The following is a 25,272-nucleotide window of genomic DNA, read 5'->3' as shown; positions in this document are numbered from 1 at the left end:
AAAAAGTTTGCCTTACCTGATAATAACCACAAATGACATGACTTGCAAAATACCATTTCTTTGCACCTGGAATACCAGCCACGGAGCAAGCTGCAAAGAGATAAAACAATTATTTAAATTAATCAACTCACTACAATCTATCTTCCTATTATAATGAACATATCTGTTAAAAGACTCTGTAAGTCATTTAATGTGCAACAATTACTTGAGTTCTACTTTGGCAACGTAATTATGTTCTAAACATATTAAGGTGCAGGTGAGTGTCTTGGCAAGTGTCTATTACTGACCCTCTGACTATTAGTAAGTAAGAAAACATTTGACCTCTTCTCTGTTCTGGGTAATATTGCTTTCTCTGCACGATCTGTATCAGACCTGAACCAAACAACACCTTTCATAAATATGATATAGAGTTCACAAAATGAGATGCTCTTTCAACATTTTTATGCAGTAAAAAGCACAGAACTCCCAGCTCCATGAATTTTAAGACCTTATAGTGGTTTTCCCACAGAAATCCCAATTATATGACATCTGTGACAAGATGAGCTTATAACAGTAGATATCCAAACCAAGTAAAGAACTAAGAAAGCATCTTTTGGATTAAGAAAACCCAAAACAACAAAACACAAACAAGCAGCCCCTAAAAGTACTAAAGCATACCTTAAGACATCTCTTCTAAGGTGAAAAAATTGATTTAATATTTATGGATTAAGGTTCTAGAAACAGACAACTATTGTTTCTACTGAAAAAATCAGAAGACATTATAGGAGTAACTAAAATATCACACTTCCCACTGACTTGAGAAACAAGCCCTTTCCCACTCTTCCTTGCTCAGCTGGACTGAAATTTGTCAACTCTTCAAAACCCTTCCCATTCATTTCTCACAACCAATCAATCTAATCATCTCCTAACACCTTAGCTGCTAAAATTATGTCAGTTTCTCTACAGAAACAGGAGCAGCAGGAACCACACCACAGCAGCCCACACCACAGCAATTAGGTTTACTAAATTTCTGACTTGTTTCCCCTAACAGAACATGCATAGGACAATTCCTCGATAGCATTTACCCTACCTTACCGTGCATTGCCATATTTACCTGGGAATATGCTCACATCTGAATTTATAGATGCATTACAACTTTCTTTCAGGAACTGATACATGTGTGCAGCAGTCCCAGCTAGAAAAAAAAAATTAAAATTACTGAATTATGGTAGTTAAATCTTACTTTCGTGCGAATACAGTATAAAGTTCAGTGTGATATTGGAAAGTGAATTTAGAGGAGAAGGGGGTTGGTTGGGGTTTTTAACAGAACTATCGTGCAGATATGCAGTTTAAAAACACCAATTTTCCTAAGTTCTCCTTTAAGTCACGCTCAGGAACGCATTACGGAGTTACACGGCATCATCGCAATAAAGCAGGAATCCCCCTGAAGTTTTTGCAGGTTAAAGGCACCAAATATTTTCAGCCTGAAAGCAAAGGGGTGTACAGGGAGCCAGGAGAGCCCCGCGGCCGCCAGAACAGCGCCCACCCACCCGCCCGCCCGCCCGCCCGCCCGCCCCGGCCCAGCGCCCGCCGGGCCCGCGGCCCCAGCCCCAGCCCCAGCCCCGTCCCCGGCGGTACCTGCGGCGGTCGCTGCCGCGGGCCCGCCCTCGGCCCTGCGCTCGCCCCAGCTTAGGAGCAGCACGTAGCGGTCCATGGCCGGCCGGGACCGCGGCGGGCGCCGCTCCGAAGGTCCCGCGCTGCCGCCCGGGCACCGCCCTCCGCAGGGCAGCGCTTCCGCTTCCCGCGGCCCCGGCGCGGCGCGCCCCGCGCGGCCGGCAGCATGGCGAGTTACAGCAGGGCGGCCCAGGTGAGCGCGGCCTCCCCCGCGGGCCGTGTGGGGCCTTCGCTGCCTCCGAGACGGGGCCCCGGGGCCGGGAGGGAGCGGGCGGGCACGGAGGATCCGCAGGCCCCCAGGGGAGCGCCCCGGGGCTGCCCCCGGTGCCCGGCCTGGGGTGCCGCTGGCAGGAACCGCTGTGTGCGACACGTCTGGGGGACAGGGACAGCCGCGGCTCGGGCTGTGCGCGGTCTGACAGCTGCGTGTGCGGGAACTCTGCCCTTCGCCGGGAGGGAAGGAGACCTTGGGCGTTCAATATCCTGCAGCGATGTTACGGTTCAAGTAGCGGTAATAGAAGCTTGCAGCGAGAGACCTACATTTTTGAAACAAAGCCCTCAGGGCCGGTAACCTATCAGTGGTGTTACCCATGTACATCGCACTGCAGTGTATCGCAGTGCTCCGTCCATTTAAAGGCTATTTGAAGGGGGTGGTGCTGCATATCAGTATTCCTTCTAGTATTTTTAAATGTCAAAGAAGTGTTGATTTAATTGAGGAAGATAGATTACGAAGCAATATGAGTTTTCCCTATGATAAGTACTGACTCTTTCTTTTCAGCAATGGGCTACTTTTGGTAGAGCTTGGTACCTCCTCGATGCAAAGATGCAACCCCCAGGAAAAATAGCAGCTGCCACTGTAATCAGACTCGAAGGCAGACATAAACCTATTTATCATGCACTAAGTGAGTATTGCAATGGATGAAAGCAAATTTGCTTTTCTTCAACATGCATGTTTCTTCCAATTTCAGTTTTAAAATCAAACCTGATATAAAAGATTACATTTCTCAATTGTTTATAAATTAAAAATCAATTGGTTTTCTTTCTTATCTTTTTCCATCATACCCCTCCACAACCTAATGTTGTTTCTTTACCAATACCTATAAAGTATGTTATGAATTTGTAATTCATTTTGAGTAACTGAATTACAGTGGGTTCTTCTTTCATTTTTTTAAAAAACTCAGAACATGTTTTGTTGATCTTAAGTGTAAAGATTTAGTTCACAGTGCACGTAAAGAAACATCCTTTCAGTAGGTGCTTAGGACCACAGTCTTGGAGTGCTTCATTATGAATAAGGTGCCAAACAGTCCTGTTCTCATGAGGCTATGGGCACAAACTGAAACACAGGATACTCTGAACATCAGATAAGATATTTTGTACTGTGAGAGTAGTGGGAAGCCCTTGCCCAAGAGGTGGTGAAGTCTCCATCTGTGGAGATTTTCAGAAGCTGGTCCTGCTTTGAGCACTGGGTTTTGATGACATGACCTTCAAAGGCCCCTTCATCCCTTACACATTCTGTGATGAGGAGGCTGGGACCTGTCCTTAAATGGGTGACAATCATTGTTGAAACGTATCTTGTTTAAACTAAACCATCATTTTGTTTTTCTGCAAATTAGAGATGCAGCTATAAAGATGCATCTGTAATCCTGTTCATTATCTGTAATGCTGTAGTGCCTGTTTCACGGGGATGAGTATTTTATAAATAATAAAAAGGTGATCTTTCACACCACTGGTACAATGTTTCCTGTAGTACCCATTCAAAATTTTCCAGAGACATTTCTGAAACGTAAAGGAAGCCTTGAAGTTGGCTCATACATGTTGAAGTGTACATAGTAAAATAATACTCGATCTATTTCACAATGGGAGGTAGGATTTGTAGTGTTGTAAAGACCTTTCAATGTCAGAGTTCTGCTGTTGCAAATTTTGTTGTATCCACAAGGTGTCACTGGAGACTTAAAGCTATCTTGAGAAATAAAGCAGATGCTAAGAGGAAAATGCTTTGGTGACCCTGTGCAAAAAAACTTCGATACTTTTATGTCTGTGAAGTTATAAAGTCTTGGGAAGTATTTCAAGGATAACTTCATTTTGTTTAAAATGTTCTGTAAATCAGTACTAATTGCTTTACACATGTTGACACCAATTGGTTGGTTACTGCTACTGAGACATTTAGGAGAGCAAAGTATGCAGGAACTTGTGGTTTATGTACTTGATGTTTATTTTGCTTTTTTTTTTTCTTTTTTTTTTTTAACTAACAAATATTTTAATGTCTGTGAGATACCAGGTCCCTGGACAGAGTAATATCAGGAAGATTTTTTTATTCTTTTGTTTTTAATTTGGTTTTTGTGAATTCAGTGTTCATGCAAGTGGAAAACTGTTAGCAGAAATTTCCTTAAGATGAGCTTATTGTGTCATCTTCCCAACCAAAACACCAAAAAGTCACAAAGTCCCAGTAATCCCAGAGTCAGTTCCCTGATATTTATGGAGACATACAGTGTTTTTAGAACTGAACTGTCAGCAGTGAAAGGCTGCAGCAATAGAAATGTGTAAATTGCATTTGCATTTCAGCTGTAATTGAAAGTGGAGCATTAAAAGAATACAAGAGTAAAAAATAATAAAAAGCTTAAGGTGTGAAACTTGTTTTGATTAATTACGTGCTCCTATAAAAATTCTTGGTCAATATAAGCCCTTCTTTGTATAGCTGTTTTGTTACCTACTCAAAAATGTTTTAATCAAGTGAGCCTCTTCAAATACTTGTGTTCTAATATGGTGATGCAAATGAGGCTGAACTTTGGAGCAATCATTTTCACTTCAGTTGAATTGGTGATTACAGCTTATACAGCTGATCAAGATCATTACTTCTGAAATTAAAAACTACATATTTTCTCCTATTTATGTAATGTTTTTGAAATAGAGGTTCTGCAAGCACTTTATTACTGCAGAAGCCTTATTAAACCAACCCTGTTTCTGGCAGGGTGTTGGTAATAGATTATAAACCTTGCACTTAAAGAACTTTTGATTTTAAAGTTGCTGATATAACTCTAAACATACATGTATATGCTGTAACATTTACTTCTGTTTGATAGATGAAGATGTGGGGTTTTTCCCAACTGAGCTGTAGGGGGTGGTCGTTTTAGGGCTTTTTTCCCCCCTGTCAGTTCCCTCAATGCAGTATTTTTTTTTTGTTTTATATATTTAGCCTGAGAGTGTAACTACTTAAGAGAAGTATTTTACTTACCCAAAATGTTCGGTCCTTGAGTAAACGCAGATACTGTTTCTATGCGAAAGTAAAATAAAAAAATATTTAGGATCATTTGGAACTAACCTTTTTTTTTCCTGTTTTTTTTTTTTTTTAATATAGGTGCATAGGCAGCATAATGTGTTGAATAGAATAGAAAATTTGCCTGTAAGCCAGATTTACAGATCTTAGCTGAATATTTGCAATGATTTAGTCATCTGGCCTGATGGCATTTTACCTGCTTACCTGCCTTCTAACCTGATAGTACTGAAAATAATAATTAAGGTTGGTATTTAAGTGCTGGTTTGGATGGTGCAACTTGAAAAGCTCAGACTTTTAAATTTCAGTTTTATGGAAGGTGTATTTATATGATATTATACATGTATTGCACACATAACAGTTGTTACCTTGATTAATTCCCTCTGTGGTTTTCTTTAACAACTTCCACTTACTTCTACCTTGCAGATGACTGTGGAGATCATGTTGTCATAATAAATACAAAACATATTGCCTTCTCTGGTAACAAATGGGAACAGAAAGTATATTCTTCACATACTGGGTAAGCTTTACAGCAAATAAAGCTTGTGGTGATGAACTTGTGGTAAATTTCATGTCATATTTTCTTAATAGTTGAAGTCTTTTTTAGCATATTGCTTTAAAAGAGAATTCCTGCTCTAACTTTTAGGGAATTTTTTGTTTATTTGCATGTGTTATTATGTTTTAAATGGTGTAAACCTTTCTCCTACTTTCTTTTTCTTTTCTTTATTTTTGTTGGGGTTTTTTTTTAGGGAAATAATCTAACTCAAAAGTAGTCAGAACAATTGAATAACTTAACAGATTTGGTGAGTGAGGTTGTGTCTTGTGTTAGCCTCTGGACTCAGTGATCTGGACTATTCTGTTTACTGAGTAATAGAACATAATTCTATTGGCACTACACATTTAAGATATATATATATATAGACATATATAGATAGATAGATATAGATATATGTATATATAGTCACCAACTTTAATTACTTTATCCTACCAGGACCTATTTACCTAAGAGTAAATATTGAATCAGAAGGTGAAAAAAGTTGGAAAAACAATTAAAAACTGAAACGCTCTCAAGCTGTAGTGATGCACAGTATATTGTTATATACAGTAGCATAAAATATATTGTTCTGGCAGACAGAACTTGTTTACAGTGGAGAGTGCAATGATCAACTACAGACAGGGTGTCCATGATCAGTTCAGTGCTCCTATTTTATGCAGTGATACTAATACATAATAATCTCTGAGTGTCACAATGTATCCTATTGAGAGATGAATAAATCACACAAATTTTGTAGTGCTAGTGTTGCAATCCTGAAACTGCTGAATTGCTGAGAAATTTATGTTCAGAGGTGATGGAAATTGTGTGCTTTTTTTTGTTTCCATCTCCCTATGACCTAAAATTTTCTCTAAAAACTTAACATGTATGCTAAAACACTTGCTTAAGTACCTAAGTTGGTTTTGAATAAGTAAGAAGAACTGTACACTTAAAACTAACACTTAAGTCCATGCATATCAGTGAACATGTCTTCATGATTCTGGGCCTATTTTCATTTCACTTAGGTTGATTCCTAATAATGTAATTCAATCAAAATGAAACCTAGCATTACCTGACTTCCATGTAATTTCTTAGTCCATGCTATCATTCATTTAAAGCTTATGCAGAGATCTGAATTAGTGCAGCTTCAACTTGTCATATGGGCTTTAGGAAGATGGATCCATTGCAGTAAAATTAAAATTTTATAACTGTAGATATGCCGAGTCTTGCTAAGGTTTATTTAGCATAGCACGAAAATAATAAATACAGTTCAAAATTGATGTCTCTTATGTCAGCCACAGACTGGTTGTGAATGCAGAGTTCTGCATATCTTATTCCAGTTGTATTCTGTAGTTGTTAGGGTATATTTAATAAGCAGTTTTAAAAACATATCCATCTGCTTGTGAAGCACAAGGTTTTTTATACTCAAGCGCATAAATAAAAAAGCACAAATGGTGTTGAAATTAGATACTTGACAGGATAAATAAAATACAGGTTTTGAGCTCATGGGAACAACTTCCTTTTTTGAGGGCCTATAATAATATTACACCATTGTTCAAGATGTAGTGATACTTTTGTTAACATCATGCTTGAGTGTGTAGAATGAAGCTTGTATTTTTGTTTCATTTTTCTAGTTATCCTGGTGGTTTCAAACAAGTGACAGCAACTCAGCTCCATTTGAAAGATCCAACTGCTGTAAGTGTTTTTCCCTTCTTCTCTTTCATTTGTGAAACTAGTTGGTTTCCAGTTAATTAGTTACCCTAAACAAATGGGATCAATTACCTGCATATCTAAAGTTAATTTACAAACATTCTATTAGTGGTTCGTAGAAGGTTGGCTTGTGACACCATTTTTGTAAATAGTGTTTTTAGGGTTAGATTGTAAGTTGTGTATTTTTGTCATTCTTCCATGCTGTCCAAAGGAGCAAATCAAACTTGTTTGTTTCACTGATTTTTCACTCATTTTGTTCCTTTTAGTTTCAAGGGTCTGACCTTTCTCATAAGTGAACTGCCTCTAATTTGAGTGAGCTAAGCCGTATTTGAGCTTAATGACCCTACTGCTTTTTTAAGAGTCAGCAAGAATAATGCTAATCTTAAAAAAGTTCAAAAGTGCATCTGCCTCTTTTTCCCAGTGAAATTCAATGGTAGGTTTTAAGTGATGATGGTTTTTTGAATCTTTTCTGCAATACTGTGTGTTCATGATCTGCGAAAGAAATGGAAATTATGATTATGTTGAACATCAGCCTGTTTGCTGTCTGTGTAAGGCTGTTGTATATTCTGAAATGCAGTGTTCATGTGTTTGTACTGATTAAAAAAATAGGGAGCCAGATATGAACATTTTGATTTCGACAGTTTTGAAGTAACTTCTACTAGAGGTTTGAATGGATAGCATTGGAGGACTGAATTCTCTAAATACTAATGTTTCAGAGCATGATACAAGACCCACAGAGATTAAAAGATATTTATGTTCGGTTTTGACTTTGAAATGCTTTTGTTTGGGTCACTTTATTTATAAAATATTGAAGTGTTTCCACTTACCAATTTCTTTAAATAAAATTAAACTAAATCCTACATTTCCTTATAATGTTCTGTCTAGAATTTTTCAAAACAAATGCTTTTGCAAACAGCCTCTAAGGTAGTTGTAATTCCTTTGGGAATTACTGATAGTTCCATGTCTAAAATGGATTCTTCAATCTATTTCGTTTGAGCTTCAGACAGATGCTGAGCACTGGGCGGCAGTAAAACACAACTTGTTAGAGCATGAGAATTGGATGTTCTCTAAATTACCTTCTGGCATTTGTTCTGAAATACCTCTTTTATTGCCAGACTCATAGATTAATTTCTCTGCAAAAAGAAGAGGATTAAATGCGTTGCCAAAAACTAAAGCGTGTTGGACAAAAGCTCAGCAAATGGTGACGTGGCTCAAGTCTTGGTCTAATTTAGCAGCAGACACTATTTTTTTAATACAATGGTGGAGAATCTTCAGCAATTAACTGTCATTCTGTTGAAGATGAAGCATTCAGTTGCCTCTCTCATAAAGATATCTCAGACGTGTTTTTGTCATAATTAGTAGTAGTGGGTGGTAATTTGGCAAGATGCATTCTGTTTGTGTAGCTGTAATGGGTTTTTATGGCTAGAAACATTTGTTTACTAGTTGAATTGTATTGGTGTGAAATGCATTGGGATATGACAAAAATGGAAATTATGATGATGCTTTATTAACAGGTTTTATTTTTAGAACTAGCTTTTAAAACCTGAAAAAGTAGTACTGTAAAGAGAACCATGTCAGCCTAAGTAACATATGCACCTTCAAATAATAATCTAAATGACACATAGTTATTATGGAGACTTTTTAAATAATTTTATTTCACTTCCTTTCTCTTTGAATCAAATTAAATTCACTTCCTGTGAAGCCAGTGGAATTAGGAAGATTGTAGGAAGCAGGCTGTATCTTCCTGTGGTATCTGAATCTTCATTTTGTAAAGTGTTACTTTCATTCTGGAGGCTACTGCTCTTTCTCTGCCCTTGGACTTACTGCCTCCTGCTAATTCATCCTGGTAGTTCTTCATTAGATGAGTCATCATTGCTTTTGGAAATAGTGCTGTTACAGAAATTAAGGCAGTAAATTAATGGAAGAGACTACTTCCAAGGAAAAGACGTTGTAAACTTCCATGCTGCTACATAGAGATTTTGCAATGGATTTGACTATTTTCAGTTTATATAAGACTTCCTGAGTGTGTGTGTGTATATAGTAGGACTGCAGGAATGCTTAGCACTGTCTTTACTTACATGTATCTCAGTTCAAACATGCAAATCCTCAAGATAAATATTTTTCTGTTAGTTTTGTTTCTAGTATAAAGAGTGTTTTAGGAAAACCTGCTTCACAGCTAATGGCTAGTTTAAAAGATTGTAATGAGTAATTTGTTGTAAAATGCTTTAGTTTATGTTTACATGGGAGGCTGAAAGCCATAAGTATAGTTGTCAGAATTTAGACAAGGATACTGTCGTATCATCCCTGGTCATTTCTAGCTCCTTCCTAAAGTGCCACCAAGGTTAAGTGATATTCTCACTTCATGGGGGCTGACCTCATTGTATCTATCTTACTAATTTTGGAGCTTTATGTTCCTTGCAGGTGGTAGTTAGTGCTTCGGAGGGGTTGTGCTGAATTTGAATTTACATGTGCCTTTTTTCAGAGGGCCATAGGATGATTCAGATTGAAGAGAATCTGAGGAAATCTCTAGTCCAGCTTCCTACTCAAAGCAGTGTTAACTACTAGGTCAGATAAAGCTGCTGGGGATTTATCCAGACAGGTCTTTAAAGCTTCCTATGGCAACTGTTTGTATCCATGACTTCTCTTCTTTGTTGAAATGGATAAAAAATCCTCACCTGTCCAGTCATACGTGTCTGATTTCTGATGTATGATTTGGTACCTGAGATTAGAAAAGACTACTTTTTTTTTCCATTGCTAAGTATCTTTCATGTTAATATGGGACAGTGAATGCAGAAAGTCTGCATAGTTGATGTTTCATACAGAGCTTAACTTAATGTTCCTTGTTCATTTTGCCAAGTTTTTCAGCACTTCAGAAAAATTCATATTTATGCAATGGTGAAAATTAGCGTGCTAACAAAAAGATAGCAAAAGTACATAGTCCAGCACATTTTTACCTTAAAAAGTACAAAAGTACGTAGTCCAGCACATTTTTACCTTAAATACTTGTGAGTTCACTTGGGAGACATGAGGAGGGGAGTGTCTCTGAATCTGTCTAAAATTTCTAGTGTTTTCAGTTGTCTTCTCTTCTTCAAAATAGCAGAGAATAGAACTCATCTAATGAAGTTGGCTGGGCTACTTTAAGAAGTGCTTCTTGAAGAAAAAAAACCAGCTTGTTCACATTTCTCTTAGATTGAATATTCATTCTTGGACCACCCATAAGCAAAACTATTTAATATGTTCTTTAGGTGCACCATGAAACTTTGTTGCTGTAGTTCAAAACAGCCACTCTGTTCTTCGAGTTAATATAATACTAATATTCTGTATGGCAGCAATAATCTCTTAGGATATAAGTGGGCAGGCAGCATTTGTTTCCATTGGAGGGTTGCTAAAAAAAAATCTGATTGAACGGTTTGGCGTGTTTTCTTCGCCAGGACAATCTTTTGAAAATAAAGGAAACAAGTAAACCTTTGGATTTGAGGTGTAGGTGTTTGGAATGCGTAGAGTTTTGGGATTTTCTTGACTTTTTAAATAAAACTTGCAGAAATTAGCTGGAAAACTGCTGATTGGCATGAGACCAGCCCTTTCAAAACTAGACTTCTAGGCAGTGGATACAGAAAGACTAAAAGATGTAGTTTTAAGTCTCAGATGTGAGAGGGAGCAAAGATTACTTGAAAAAAATTCTTGGCAGGAATTTCATTTAAATGCCTGCAAAATAATGTTGTCAGATCTAATCTGCAGAAGTAGATAGTAATCCTGTGAGGACAAAGTTTTCAATCAATTTTTCTTTGATTTGTGATTTGAAAGGTAGGCAAAACTCAGCTTAATTTTTTTTTTTTTCTGGCTGCTTCAGAAACTTGACCCCAGAAAAGAAAAAGAAGAAATTACATTTGGTTGTGACCAAATGCTCAGTGAAAGGATTGACCTTTGCAGTATTCAGAGGCTGTATTGCCTGTGACAGAAAAATGATGGGCAATAATTTTTCAGAATGAATGTTACCTGCTAGTGAAGATTATTAAGTGAAGCAGGGTAGCTCAGTAGCTCAATGGAAATGTGCTGGGAGGGAGCCTCCAGGGGTGTCCGGGTTGTGGTTTGTTCAGCTGCTGGCACTGATGTGAAGAGGTTTAAAATGTTCTAATTCTCCTTTTGAATGCCCTTTAGCAACTGCTTACACGTACAGACTTGCCATTATATCTGGCTAATAATAGTCTTTTGAAGAAAAGCTCAGATAGAAAGCACAGTTAAATCTTGCTATTGAGAACCTATTTTCTTTGCATCAGTAAGGGATAGTTGATAGAATAATACGTACTAATAGAAGTCAGTCACTGAAACACTAGAAGTACTCCCTATTACAAAGGAGTAATGTTTTTTAATTAGGTAGAACAAAACTTCAAAGACTGGATTAGCAGGCATACAAGTTAGTTTTGCATGGGGAGAACATGCTGTCTTGAAACGTGTTATCTTGAAACCTCTAGGTGATCTGAGTAAGTCTTAGAGCTAACTTGGTCATTTTCTTCATAGTACACAAAAATAAATGCTAGTATTAAAAAGTCTTAATCCATTCCTTGAGTCAAGTTAATAATTTTAAGACAACATTAAACTTCTACATTTTTGTTAAGTGGAAAGCAGCAGTGGAAAGCCCAATGACGTGCATGTGCATGGAAATTTAATTTGTCTGTGACCAAATGATTCTTTTCAGTATTGGTGATTCAGTATTGAGTACATTCACTCTTGCTTGTACAAGTTGTAGTACTTATCAGAGTTAGAAAGTTGTGTTATATTTTATGTGGGTTTATTTATGTTTATTTTTGTGGGTGAAAAGAACAATATTGTATACAGAACTGAAAACCATGGTCTGGTGGAAGGAAGACGTTATATTGAACTGAACCTCCAAGTAACTGCTGTATCTCTTGAAATTCTTCCAGGGTTATTTTGGTATGCCTTATAGTTAATCACTTTGTTTTCTCTGGAGCACTGTGTCCTTCCCATGTTCTAGAGTTGTTCCTGTTGATTATTGGACTTAATTCAGCTGTTAGGATAGACTTTCTTCTGGAAATTCAGCCAGTTATTTTGTGCTTCTCAGTACTAGGAGTGGTATTGCTCTGTTGATTTCCATCTTTAAAGTATGTTTTATCTGGCAAAGGATCTTTCTCAGAACTTGTCTCCATCAGACATAGTCTACAAGCTGCACATAAGCCAAAGCTTGTCACAAAAATTGAAATGTTTAGGACTCACAGTGTTTCAAATAAATGCATTTTAATTTATTTGTACTCATAAAATGTATTAATGTGTTGTAATGGACTGAAAGTGCAAGAGTTTTAATAGAGCTGCCTTCAGATTCCTTTCCTTCTAATTAGCCCTTTAAATTGGAAACTAAATGAATAATGTTATATAGCTGTGTTATTAAGAGCATATCTATGCTGTGAGTGTATAAAGTAGCCAAGCTGAAAAAAAGGTATTGCGATATTCAAGATGACAATTGCAATTAGAGCTAGTGGGAACTTTGTAATTAAAAAAAAATCTGGGGCAAACAGCATTCCAGTAGTATAAAAATCCCCAAATACTAATGCTGGTTTGTACTGTGTAATTCTGATGGTGGATGTCTTTACCTGATGGAGAAAGTGTCATGGTCTTTAGGAGTAAGTATTTATGAGGATATGGAATTTTACACATTGCTAGTACTAAAGATAAAGTAGTGGGGGAGGAGGCAGTGAGAGTGAATAACTGAATAAACTGTTAAGCTGTGCTAATCAATTTCAAAGTGAGATCAAGGTTGCAGTGAGACCTGTGGGTGGGTAGACCTCTCTGCCAGTCTGAAATTCCACAGAAATCACTAGCTTTTTTAACTTTCATGTAAAATTAAAATCTTGCTATTTTAATAGCTTGAAGTAAACGTAATGACATAGAAAGCAATAAGATTTGTCTTTTATTAGAAGTGTATTACAAGCATGTAAAAAGGGTGGTTTTATTGTTAATTCCTGAAAGAAACATGTTCTGATGTGTGTTTTCAGGAAGCCTTGAAAATGGATTTGGGTTTCACGAGTTCAGTAGCAGATTTGCAATTCCATACTTTTTTTATTTAGAGTTGGTTTATTTTTGGTAAAACTTGAGCATGTTCAGGTGACAGAAGAGCCCTTACTTACTTAACACCTTGCAAGTATTGCTGGTTGGATCTGCCTTTTCTGTGACACAGCCTTACTTAAGGTGCGAAAACAGTCTGTACAACTTCACTTAATGCTTTACTGATTTCTTTGACTTGACACTACAGCAGTGAAAGTGAAGTTGTGGCTGTAGGCAGAATTTTGGGCAAGAAGTTGGATGTAAGCTTGGTCTTTCCAGTAGCTAGGTTTGGATTTATTTTGGCTTGTAGAATAGTTTTTGAAGCAGAAGTTACAAAGAAGGAATTTTTCCAGCACTGCCTTCTGTGTCCTGGCTCCCTGTTTAGCCTTCTGTTCTGTAGTTGGACTAATGACCTTGCAGTAAATCAGAATCCTGAGCTGCTTTCAAAACAGTGTGGCCAGCAGGGTGAGGGAGGTGATTCTCCCTGTGCACTCCACTCTGCTGAGGCCCCACCTAGAGCACCATGTCCAGCTCTGGGGCCCCCAGCACAGAAAAGGCATGGACATGTTGGAGTAGGTCTAGAGGAGGACCACAAAAATGATGGGAGGGATGGAACACCCCTTCTATGAGGAGAGATTGAAAAAATTGGAGTCATTAAACCTAGAGAGGAAAAGACTCTGGGGAGAGCTTATTGTGGGCCTTTAAAGGATATAAAGGGGGCTTACAAAAAAGATGGGGACAGACCTTTTATCAAGACCTGTAGTGACAGGACACATAGCATACTGACCTAAATAAATTATAGTCTGCTCTACAAGCATGAATAATTTTCATCCCTAAAAAGCATTAGTTTTCATCTTTGAATTTTAATACATACTTATTAATTTTTATTAGAGGAGGTATCAAAACTGTATATTAAACTGCATAACCTGCTATATTTGTCCTGTCATCTTAATTTATTGTATTTGTCCACAGATTTATGGTACTGGCTGCATAACACATGAAAATCTTGTCTTAATGTGGTTCAACCTGGGAACTTGGTGATTATCTCTAAAATTTCAATTGAATTCCTTTATTTAATTTTATAAAGAAGTCATTTTGCTCAATACACTTTGGAAAATTTCCAAGTGCCTGTGAATTTGTTTGTGCTTAGTGCCATGCATTTCAGTGTGGTTTATCACCTTGAGATGGATGCTGCACTAAGCATGCCTGGGTAGTTTCTGATTTGGAGCAAGTTTATATCTGGGTGTCCTGGGGCAAACATTTTACTAACAAAATTGCACGTGGGTCTAGCTTTGCTGTCCTTTATGAAACCTTTTTTGTCTCCTACAGTTGTGTGCATTGTTTTACGTTTACAAATGTTCCCCTTCTGGATGAAGTCCATAACAATGTGTTTTTATTTAAATAAAAGGCATCTTTACTAGAGTCCAAGAGAAAATCCTGTTGAAGTTTGTTTACTTTACAATGAGCATCATCTAGAGTAGATATACAAATTCTATTAGTTCCTGATGTTTAGAAGTGAGACTGTTCATCTGGAACTAATAGCAAGGGCTATAAATATAAGTAGTAAGTTCATAATGCAGTATTTTGGTATGTTAGCTTTTCTTAAGGTACAAAACATTAATTATAAAAGTGTTTTAAACACAGCAAATTACACTGTTAAACTAGTTGCTGGGAGCACTTGGGAAATTTGTTTAAGCATTTTTTTTTCATAAACAATGTGTGTATGTAAATATGCAAGAAGATATACCACAAGCTTCTCAATTCTTTGAAGTTGAATGATCATATGCAGTCATCCACAAAAAAATGCTAAATATAGCTCTTAACTTTCTAAGCTGAAATTTTCTACATGGCTCTTAAAATAAGTGTTTATATGACAAGGAGTAAGTATTTCTTTTTATAAAATTAAGGTCTAGAGCTCCTTCTGAATGTGGTGCCAGAATTCCTCAGCCTGAAAGATGACTAAGACCTTCAATGATGAATGGAGTGGACAGATGGAAACGCAGTTAACTTATTTCATGGTGTCAGTAGCCTCCCTGATTATTTGTTACTATGTTACCTTTCCTCAGATTGTTAAACTGGCTGTTTATAGAATGCTTCCAAAAAACCTTCAGAGAAGAACTCTGATGCAGAGGCTACACCTCTTCCCCGAAGATGTGAGTAGCCATTTTCATCTTTGTGTTACATAGAGGTAAAGAGGGAGTGTTAGCAATAGTGCTCATGTCATAAGCAAGTAAATTAAAACAAAAATCTAACTGCTTTTTTTATATATATTTATGTGTAGTTGGGTGTTTTCCATATTATTTCACAGAAATTCGAGACATATGAGATTGGTGTATTTAGGTCAAACACTTATCATGAAGAATGCAGTACTAATGACAAATTTTGGTATGGCATTGTGGGCAGGGGTGTTATTTGTTAAACAGTCAAGTAGTTAAGACTATTCTCACCTGTCTCAGGTTATTCCAGAAGATATAGAGAAGAACCTTCTACAAGAGATTCCTCAGCCACGTGCAGTCCCCAAGAGGTTAGATGAATATACTCCAGAAGAAATTGCTGCCTTTCCAAAGGTTTGGACTCCGTAAGTATCTTAGATTTTTTAAGAGGACACTGAATATGACTGAATGTGTATTATGTAGGCTCCCACATTATTAGTAAGAAAAAAGTAGTCATTCTTTTTTTTATGTGGTTTTTTTTTTAGAGAGATAAGGTCATTAAAGCAAAGAACAATGGTTGCTAAAATTTTCTGTTTCTGGTTTGTTTTTTTTAAATAAGAAAAGCTTTACTTAAAATCTTATGTTTTCAACTCTCTGCTTCATCAAAATGAATGGAGTAAAAACCTTCATTACCTGATTTGAGTTGGATGTGCTCTATAATGCATAACTGTTAGCAATAGTGAAAGGAAGTGCCACTCAGGTCTGTAAACTTTCAAAAGCTTATTAAAAATCACTTGTACTTAGGTTCCTCACCTTAAATAATACTAAAATATGTCTGTACATCTGCTCTGTGTAGTAGGAGCACCTCTGTGTTATGGTGTCTGTTAAAGGAAACAGAATCTAGCAAATACATTATGCCCTCTTTTGAGCTGAAACAGGGAGATCAGTTTTGACTTCTTCTAACCTATGTCAGTGATAAAACTTGGTATATTTGCTTTTATCCTCAGTACTGAATGGAACTGAAATTCCTGAGACCTCCTGGTTTCTATGAGATTTCTGTAGATTAGCCCTGAAGACATTTAGGTTCTGCACCATTGACCAGAATTCTGCAGTACATTACAGTAAAGCTGATAAGCCTGTCCTGTTGTATGGTGTGCTATAGTCTTCTGTAACTGTATTTAATATTAAGACTGATAGAGGTTCTCCACAATAATTCAGCTTGAATGAGGAGCTGGCACTTAGTTTCAACTCACTAATTGGGAGTATCTGTGTTGTCAAAGGAAATTGTGTTGTGCTGACAGAGCTTTTTAAATGCATTTCTTTGTCCCCACACACTCCCATAGTTCATCTCCTTAGGACCGGGCCACCTTAATTATGTTGACTTGCAGTTGTGTGTGGCAGAGGACAAATTAACTTGATGCCATCTAATTTAGTCATTGCTGTCAAACTAAGTTTTGTAATATCTTCATGTCAGCGTATTAACTTTGGAGAAAATCTGCAGGTAAGAACACTACTGCAGTTAGAATTCCCCTGCCATAATTTCTTGGAACATTCCCTGTGAAGGAATTGAAGGCTCAGAGAAAATAAGCATCCCCTTTTTTTTATCTTTCTCTCTTCTACAGTCTCATCTGGATTGATTGCTGGTAACTGCTCTCTGTATACAATCTTCTTACTCCTTGCCAATTATGGGGCCGGGGAGTGCAGCTGCCTTAGAAATCCTATAGCAGATTTGGAGGCTTTCAGCTCAGAGGATCATAGTGCTTCTCCTGTGGGAGAGAGCTAGGGAGCTCAAGTGGGTATTATGTTGAGAGAAAACAGGGAATAGGTGGGCCTGAGAGGAACACAATACTGGGTCTAAAATGAGAGAAAGAATGTTAGAGAGAAGTGGAGCTAGTGGGCTCTGGGTGGGGTAGGGAAAAACAAATGAGAGTTTGGGAGAATTTTAATGCTCTGAGTGTAGAGACTGGAGCAGAAGTTTCCCTTCAATCAACTATTCCATCTAGAGCCACATTTAAAGGCTTGTAGACACACCTAACACTTGCTGTGTTAGACTTTTGTCCCACCTGTTTTTATGCTCTCAGGAGCTGGTAAGATGTAGCAGAGGGAGAAGAATGAAGATGGTTATCTTCCATCTCTCCGCTAACTGCAGGGCTCATCACTGTTGAAATTTCAGCTTCTGGTCCTGGCCTGCAACCAGACCATTGTTGGTGTCAGATAAATTTTAATTTAACCTTCAGCTCACTTTTTTACCAGTTTTGATCTTGGAAGAGTTTCCAGTATGAAGTAATGGGAAAAATAGTAATGTTTTTCCTGTCTGAATGAGAAAGTGTATTTTGATTCTCTGGCATTCAGATTTCAGGGCTGGGGGGAAGGAGGGCTTAGTTGGCAAATAAAAGATGAAGAATTCAGCAAATTTGATAAAATAACTTTCTGATGTGATAAGTAAAATACTAAGGTCTGTAAAAGGGGACCTAAAATGAACCATAGCCATGCACCCATACTGTTCTGATTAAAATGCCAGCTGGAGAGTCTGAGAGTAGACAGTTTTGCGCCAAACACATTAAAAGAAAGGGTGTGTGAATACGCAGAGGTAATAGCATCTTTGTTCTGAGTTTTTTCAGTGTGTGAACCCATGGAATAATAATAACCCATTCCAACCTATGTTGACATTATTACAGTATTCCTGTGAAAGTCTGGAGAAGGAACAAAACCACAAGTATTTACATATTCTTCTTTTTAGAGGTATATAGCAAAAATATTCTTTTAAAAAGAAGTCAGAAAATGGACAGCTTTATTCAAAAAACCAAAGAGAATTTAGGTTAAAATATTGTTGTATGAATCTGATCATTTGAGATGTACTGAGAAAACAACTATGTGACATGAAAATTACTTCAGAAGAGAAAACGTAAAGGGAACATGAGTTGTTTTGTAGAAAACCAAATATTGCAGAGATATATATGCATCTCGGAACGCCAGACTGACTTGCTGTTTGGATTCCTTGTCATTTCATTCTTTTCAGCTGACAGGCTGTCCAGGGAGGTTGTGGAATCTCCAGCCCTGGAGATGCTCAGGACTCACTGTACAGCTCCTGAGCAACCTGATGTAATGTTGAAGTTAGTTCCTCTTTGAGTGTAGTTCTTTCAGATGCAAATTATTCTATGGTTCTTTATATATGGGGAAAATAAACAAACATAGTAAAATAGATTAATATTTTAATAAACTGTGTTTTAAAAACCCAGTGCTTGGGTTGCTAATCTTATTAGTCCTGTTTGGCTTTTCCTTGGGCTCTTGTTTGTTACTCTGTACTAGGATCTTAGAAATCTGGGTGAGAACACACCATGCTAAAATGAGTAGCCTCTTCTTGTCCCCTGGGTTCTGCATTTGGGATGTAAAAAGCCTTATTGTGGACTTGGATCGGTGAGCTTCTGCAGAACCCATCAATAGCTTCCATGCACTATAAGCAGTCCTTACAATGAAGGAGAAAATGAAGGACACAGAAAAGCTTTAAAGATTTATCTTTTTTTTTCTTCTTCTTCACAGGGTTTTAGTAATTATTCCTGCCTTATGTGACTTTTGGTTTTAATTATTATTTATTTTCCATGAAGTTTTGAGCCTGGTGACCAACCTATTTACCAAAGAGTAGATGTTCAAAATGGAATGAAATATCTCTGAAAGTGATTAGAAAAGGGAGGAGGGAGACAGTGTTAGTGGTTCAGCTTCTTTCTACAAAAAAAAATAGCTGATACCCTTTAAGTTACTTGTATGCTTTAAGGGAAAATATCAAATGAAAAGTAGAGCTTAATTAAAGGTATGTAAGTCTATAAATACAGATAAACACAATTATGAGTAGAAAATTAATCTTTGAGGTTTTACATTAAAACTTATACTCAAAAAATGTACCTTACTGTATATAAACGAGACATAAGATAGATAACAAAGTATGAATGTAAATAGGTGAATTTATATGAGAAATTACTAATATCAGGAGGAAGATACCCTTTTTGTCTTTTATTGGAAATAATAATGTAAATTTTCATTTGGAATGTGAAAAACTTGCTCAGTGCTGCTAATGTTACTGGACATTTTGGCTATATTTTATGTTAAAATGTCTTGCTGTAGAGGGTTCTTTAAAGGCTGTTTTGCTGGTAGTTGGAGACTGACCCACCACAGAGAAAGACACGATATGCAAGTGGGACACTAAAATAGGGACATAGTTTCAAGGAAAGCACAGGTGTGGAAACCCAGCAAATAGTTTGGTTTTCAGAGTGGTGAGCCTTCCCATCACCTGTCCTTCCACCATGACAGGACATCAAGAGGGATCCTGCTCCACGAAAGTGGAGAATTAAAAGTCAGAATATTCCTAGTCAGAGAAGCTTTCCACAAGCATTCTTTCATTTTATTCCTAATCAGAGCCAACTGACTTTCCAGCTTGTCCAGAGGTTCTGACTTAGATCCTCCATGAAGAGGTCTGAAGTAAGTAGGGAAAACCATGTAGAAAGCAAATTATTTCAAGGTGAAAAAGATCAAAAATAAGTTCCTTTGACAGAGTTTGATCTTGTACTGTGAATGAAACCTTTATTTCAAGTGTGTTTGAAATTTCAGGTTGTATGTCTTTTAAATGAGTTTTAAACAGAAATCATCACAAAATTCACCAGTTACATATGACTAAGCAAACAATTCAGTTCCATTAAAGCAAGGATACATCAGATTCATGGGCAAATTTTCCTGTTATATACCATTTGAAAGTTGTTTAACTGTCTAGGTATATATGTGTTTTGAGACTTTTAAAGGCAGGAAATTGTATTTCAAGAAGTATTTAAATAAGAATGTTACCAAATACATGGAACAGCAACTCTGTGTTGTTCCAGTGAGATGGATACATTCCTGGGAGTTTCCCTTAAGAAAGCAGAGCTGTCTGATTGCATAGAGTGTGCTTGGGCTGGTGCTGGTGTGCAGGCTGAGTGCCTGGTCCACTTCCAGCCCTCCTAGGAGCTCCCCTCGGGCCAGACAGCTGCTTGCTTGTCACTGGGGGAACAAGTTCTTCCACACTTTTGAAGTTTTCAGAACTTGATATATTGTGAACTCTGCAATTTGGTTTTTGACAACCAAACACCTTCTTAATGTTTATATTTCTGAGTAACTTTCCTGATTTTTGCCCCCATCTGTACATCCTGCTTTAAGGCAGGGGGTTGCAGAGCCTGGTCTGAAGCCATGATTTTGTCCCAGCCAAGCAGCATGGGTTAGGCAGGGTCCCAGTACTGACACTGCTTGTCATCTCCATGCCACGGCATGGAACTGGAAGTTCATCAGCAATACTCTGTGGCTTTGAAAGCAGAAAATCACAATGTTCTCAGACAGAAGTTTGTAGGTGATGAAACATAAGCATATTGGATGCCTGTGAACTTCAGATGGCTCTGATAATCCTCTTACATATTCTGTGCCACTCCAGTTCCTCCCCAGTTTTGTGTCCTTAAAGCCAGCCTTGCCAGACTCAGGCAACCAGAAGCCACCTGTGATGTTCCCAGCAAACGAATTTGTGGGCATTGGTAAACAGAAAAGCTTTTGGGTTAAAAAATCCTTTCAGCCGCTCTTCCTTTTCTGTTTTCTTAGAAGAACTGCAGAAGTACTTTTCTTGCACAATTCTACAGTTGCTAGTGCAAATTTCTATTTTTAGTTACACAGATTATTTCTGGAATGTAGTAATTGAGCGGAAGAAGAAGCCAGAGATATCCTGATTATGTGGCTGAAAGAATGTTCTAAACAGTACTTTTATATGTGCAAGATTCTAACAGGTTATATTAGGTTTTTTTTGTCTGTTAATTTCTTCAGATAACTTCATGAGGAGCCAACACCAAACGACACTTCACATTATATTGCATAGAGAAATTACATTTGGAGTATTTCCAGTGATGTGCTGTGTTACAGATTATAACTTGCAGTTTTTACTAAGTTTATACATTTTTTTTTCTTCCTACAATGAAATATGAGGTAAAATAAAGGAAAAAGTTTTGGAGTGGTCACTCTAGTTACCTTGAGAAGAGCAGAGGGAAAGCCATAAAACATTCTAAAGATGGTGAGGTCTTGAGCCATTTTTATAAGGACCATCTCAAGTTTATATATTGGCCTTTAAAAATTTGGTACCAAATTAAATTTCTCCAGTCTTTTTCTCTAGTTCCTGTTCAGTTGTAGAGTGTGTCTGGAGCTTCTTGGGATTTGTATTGTGTTTTATATTATACCTCATTTGCTAATACTTGGTTTTTATCTTGGGCTAAGTATTGCCCCTCTAACTTTAGTACTCATCTTCTCTCACAAAGCAGGGCTAGCATGTAGCAGTGTTGAGAGAAGACTTGGCCAACACAAACTTCTGTAAAAGACTGCAGCCAGTCTTACTTTTTCCTGAAAAACAAACTGTATAAACCAGGAAAAAGCTATCCTGCCAATCCAGCTCAGTTCTGTTCCAATGGAATCTCTCTGGCAGTTCATTTTCTGTGGCCTTTTTGCCTCTTGGTAGAAATTACATTAACTAACTGGAGATCATTAATTCCCAATCAAATCTAGGAACTATCACTGGTAACTTTGGGGGTTTTTTATTAGTAAGGGCATAAAATATCTCAGGATTTTGTGTAGCAGATTTGTGTTCATTTAACAGGAGATTTGGAGGTAGCCAAGTCCCACATTTCAGGCTACCAAAGCTGGATCTAAATTCCTGTGCAAAAAGCCACACAGATACTTAAGAAGAAAATTGCTCTCCTTTACATTAGGTTTTAGCTGCAGGCAGCAACTGGACATTAATCGAGAAGGGTCAGTAACTCAGTCATCTTAAAAATCCAACACATCCATGTTCAGATTGTTTAGCCTATTGAATTCAATTACTGGCTTTTCTCTGGCATACCTAAAACAGATCAGTGCTACTGATTCTCATACCTTTTACCTGGGGGCAGCTTAGGTTGTTTCTAAAATGAGTGTTGAAGGTAAGAGATAATAAATGGGTAATTGGGCCCTTTTACTTGAACTTTCTGAAGAGGCTCCCAAAAAGAAAGTTCCAAAGCAACTTTCCCCTTCCTTTAAAACCTGTTTATCTCATATGTGAGAATAGAAACTAAATTAATGGAAATTTGACAAGGAATAGGAGAATGGTTGTATATGATACTGTTGAACTACCTGCCCAGATGAAATTAGAATTAGATTAATTTTTAATCACTCTTTTATAAGTGTCTAGATTACCTTTTTTCACTTCTGTGGCTGACAGTAAGTCTGGAAAATATTTCACCATTCCTTCACCCACTTCTCTGTTTATTTGAAGAATAACATAATTCTTTGTCCAAAGCCAAGTGTACAGTGCTGTTCTGGATACAGTCCTATAGTTTTTAGCAGAATATATCACCAAAAGAGTAACCTTCTATTTTCAAAAAACATCTTACCAAGATGAAGCTTACAAGTATATTATATTGATTTAAATTAAATATTTTTCCAAACAGAATTCATTTAAGCTAGGTCAAAATCAGGGAATTACAGTAAGTTTAAAAAACGCTTAGATCAATTTTGCTTAATTTGTTTTTACAGAAACTGAGGTTGTAACTGCTTTATTTGAAATTTCAATAAGCCATTCTTCATTTCACTAAGAGTACCTAAAAGCATATCAGATAACTTGATTTAAGGACACTTTCTAAAAACTACAGGTGCTAGTTTTATGTAGAAAAAAGCAAACAAATTGCAGCTGAGAACCACAAAATATACATCTTAAGTTTTGTTTCTGCTTAAGAGGATTAGTCACTATAGCTGTACTGTCATAGCAGTATCACCTTTCTTACTCTTGTTACAAAATGCAGCTTCTGTTACTGTGGTTTGTTCTCCAAGCAAAATAAGTTATACTTCTAGAAGTGCTTTTTAGGCAAGACAACAGTCTGCATGAGAACAACACCAACATGGAAACGTTTCTTGTGCCCCAGGCAGAGGATTTGAGGGTTTAGAATAGGCCACAGTGTGAATTGGAAATTTAGTGATAGTTGAAATATCCTTAGCTATTTCACTGATTATTCTACCAGAGGCATAGAACTACCATGGGATAATAGGTACTCCTTGAGTAGAGGAATGATTCTTCTCCCCCTCCCCCCCACCTCAGCACCAAACTGTTGATGTTTGAGTATAAACACAGAACTTGGTTTTCCAGGGAATGATAGCAATGTCTGATCCTTGGGTTTTGATTTATTAGTGTGGTTAGTGAAAAAGATGAAATGTGTTCAAAATCCCCTTTAGCTATAGTCCCCTTACCTAATAGCTATTGACTTTGGCACAACTTGCAAAGTTTTCCTGAAAAATACATATATTCCTCTTGTTTCGGAATTTACAGTAAATTTTGTCTGTGTGTTGAAGTTTTCTAGAAAAACAAATCTTAAATACTCAAAATTTCACAATTTATTCATAACATAACTCTAAAATGTGTGCCAGATAGACAACAAATTTCATGTTGTATATATTATGTGCTAATTTTAGACAAAACCAAATTATTTGGAACCTTTTGTTATAAGAAAAGGCTAAAAGCCACCTATTGCCCTTAATAAGCAGATATGAAAGATGAGCCATAGAACCATTCTGTACAAGCAGACAACTGTCACCAGTTAGGAATAATTCCACATTCCTGTGATGGTGATTTCCAGAATTATGGAGAAGAGCATCCCAGGTAATACAGATCGAGTGTACCTGCCAGCACAGAGTAATGGGATCAGAGTGGCTGAGGGCTAAGTGGCATGATCAGTCCACAAGGTCTTTTCACGACTTGGTCTTCCCCAGTCTGTCATCTGTTCAAAACAGTGCTGTTTATAAATTCCCCTAAATGAGACTTTTATGAGCTAGTGGATATCAATTGATAAGTACTTAAAAAATTAGGGGTAGGTTAGAAGTACTTTAATTATTTCTTTGTGTGTGTCTAGTTTTTCAGCCAAGTTTGGAGAGATTTTATCCTTGTTGTTTCTTAAAATTCTTGAAACTTGTATAATAAAGTCAGTGAGAGCTTCGGTAAAACTACACAGTCATGCTGCAGTCTCCTTCAGCCTTTGGGGGGCGCTGCACTGTTCAGGAAACAGGTTGGGGGAAAGTGGGGGAAAAAGGCTGCTGGATAAAAAGCTAACATAGCAGCCACAGACCTAAAACCCTTTGGGGTGAGTTACTCTTAAAACATATTGATAACTGTGAGTTAAGACCAATACTTCTTTGGCTTTGTTTTTGATGAATAACTTATGCAAATGGGAATCCTACCAGACATTAAATTTTTCAGGTAATACAAAGTGTTGTACAGACTGTGAATGGAAGAGATGGATGTGCCTTTCCTACAGGATGGTTATTAATTTTAAGGGGGTTTTCATACATCTGGAGTACTTTCTCTCATTCATGGAAGCAGTAAAATCTTAACAAAATTCTAAGCCTATACTCTTCAAATTTTGCTCTTGTACCACTGCTCTCATCTTAGTCACTGTATTAGCCTGTGACATAAGTTAGCCCTAAGGCACCAACCTTTTGCAGTGCTGATGCAAAAGTAAATCCTTTCTGAACACTCCTTGTTACTGCTGCTGAGAGTGCAGAAATTCCAGGGAACTCCAGCTCTCTGGGTCATGTGCTCCAATGGTGAGATGATTGCCCGCAGGTGAAGAGAAAATTGCAGTTTGAGACAGAGCTTCCACACCAGGTGTGCATTGCTGAATCAGGAGCAGGTACTGGCAGGTCACTGTGCAGCACTGTCTTACTCCTCAGCAGAGGCAGGTTTGAAACCGTTAGCAGTCATTAACACGGGCTTGCAAGCACACAAATGACTGCAACAATTCCATGAGATTTGACTTCATAAAACTTGTTTTGAAAAGTCTCAGACAATGCAGTGTAACAGCAAAACCATGTGAGTAGGGATT

General features: G+C 37.4%; 2 protein-coding genes across 2 annotated transcripts in view; one reads left to right on the top strand and one right to left on the bottom strand.

Moving 5' to 3' along the window:
- Positions 1–1,719, bottom strand: part of MTBP (MDM2 binding protein) — a 29,173-nt gene extending 27,454 nt beyond the window's left edge. The window contains exons 1-3 of the mRNA XM_053954062.1: positions 1,618–1,719; positions 1,094–1,174; positions 17–90 (exon numbers count right to left, since the gene is read on the bottom strand). Coding sequence (XP_053810037.1) covers positions 17–90; positions 1,094–1,174; positions 1,618–1,693 — 231 coding nt within the window. The 5' untranslated portion in view covers positions 1,694–1,719. The remainder of the gene's footprint in view (positions 1–16; positions 91–1,093; positions 1,175–1,617) is intronic.
- Positions 1,720–1,748: 29 nt separating this feature from the next.
- Positions 1,749–25,272, top strand: part of MRPL13 (mitochondrial ribosomal protein L13) — a 29,881-nt gene continuing 6,357 nt past the window's right edge. The window contains exons 1-6 of the mRNA XM_053954179.1: positions 1,749–1,846; positions 2,429–2,552; positions 5,348–5,441; positions 7,088–7,148; positions 15,287–15,373; positions 15,677–15,798. Coding sequence (XP_053810154.1) covers positions 1,820–1,846; positions 2,429–2,552; positions 5,348–5,441; positions 7,088–7,148; positions 15,287–15,373; positions 15,677–15,798 — 515 coding nt within the window. The 5' untranslated portion in view covers positions 1,749–1,819. The remainder of the gene's footprint in view (positions 1,847–2,428; positions 2,553–5,347; positions 5,442–7,087; positions 7,149–15,286; positions 15,374–15,676; positions 15,799–25,272) is intronic.

This window comes from Vidua chalybeata, chromosome 1 (genome assembly GCF_026979565.1).
Source record: "Vidua chalybeata isolate OUT-0048 chromosome 1, bVidCha1 merged haplotype, whole genome shotgun sequence".
NCBI classification, from domain to species: domain Eukaryota; kingdom Metazoa; phylum Chordata; class Aves; order Passeriformes; family Viduidae; genus Vidua; species Vidua chalybeata.
The sequence above is the reverse complement of the archived record's forward strand: the minus strand, read 5'-3'. Positions and strand labels throughout refer to the sequence as shown.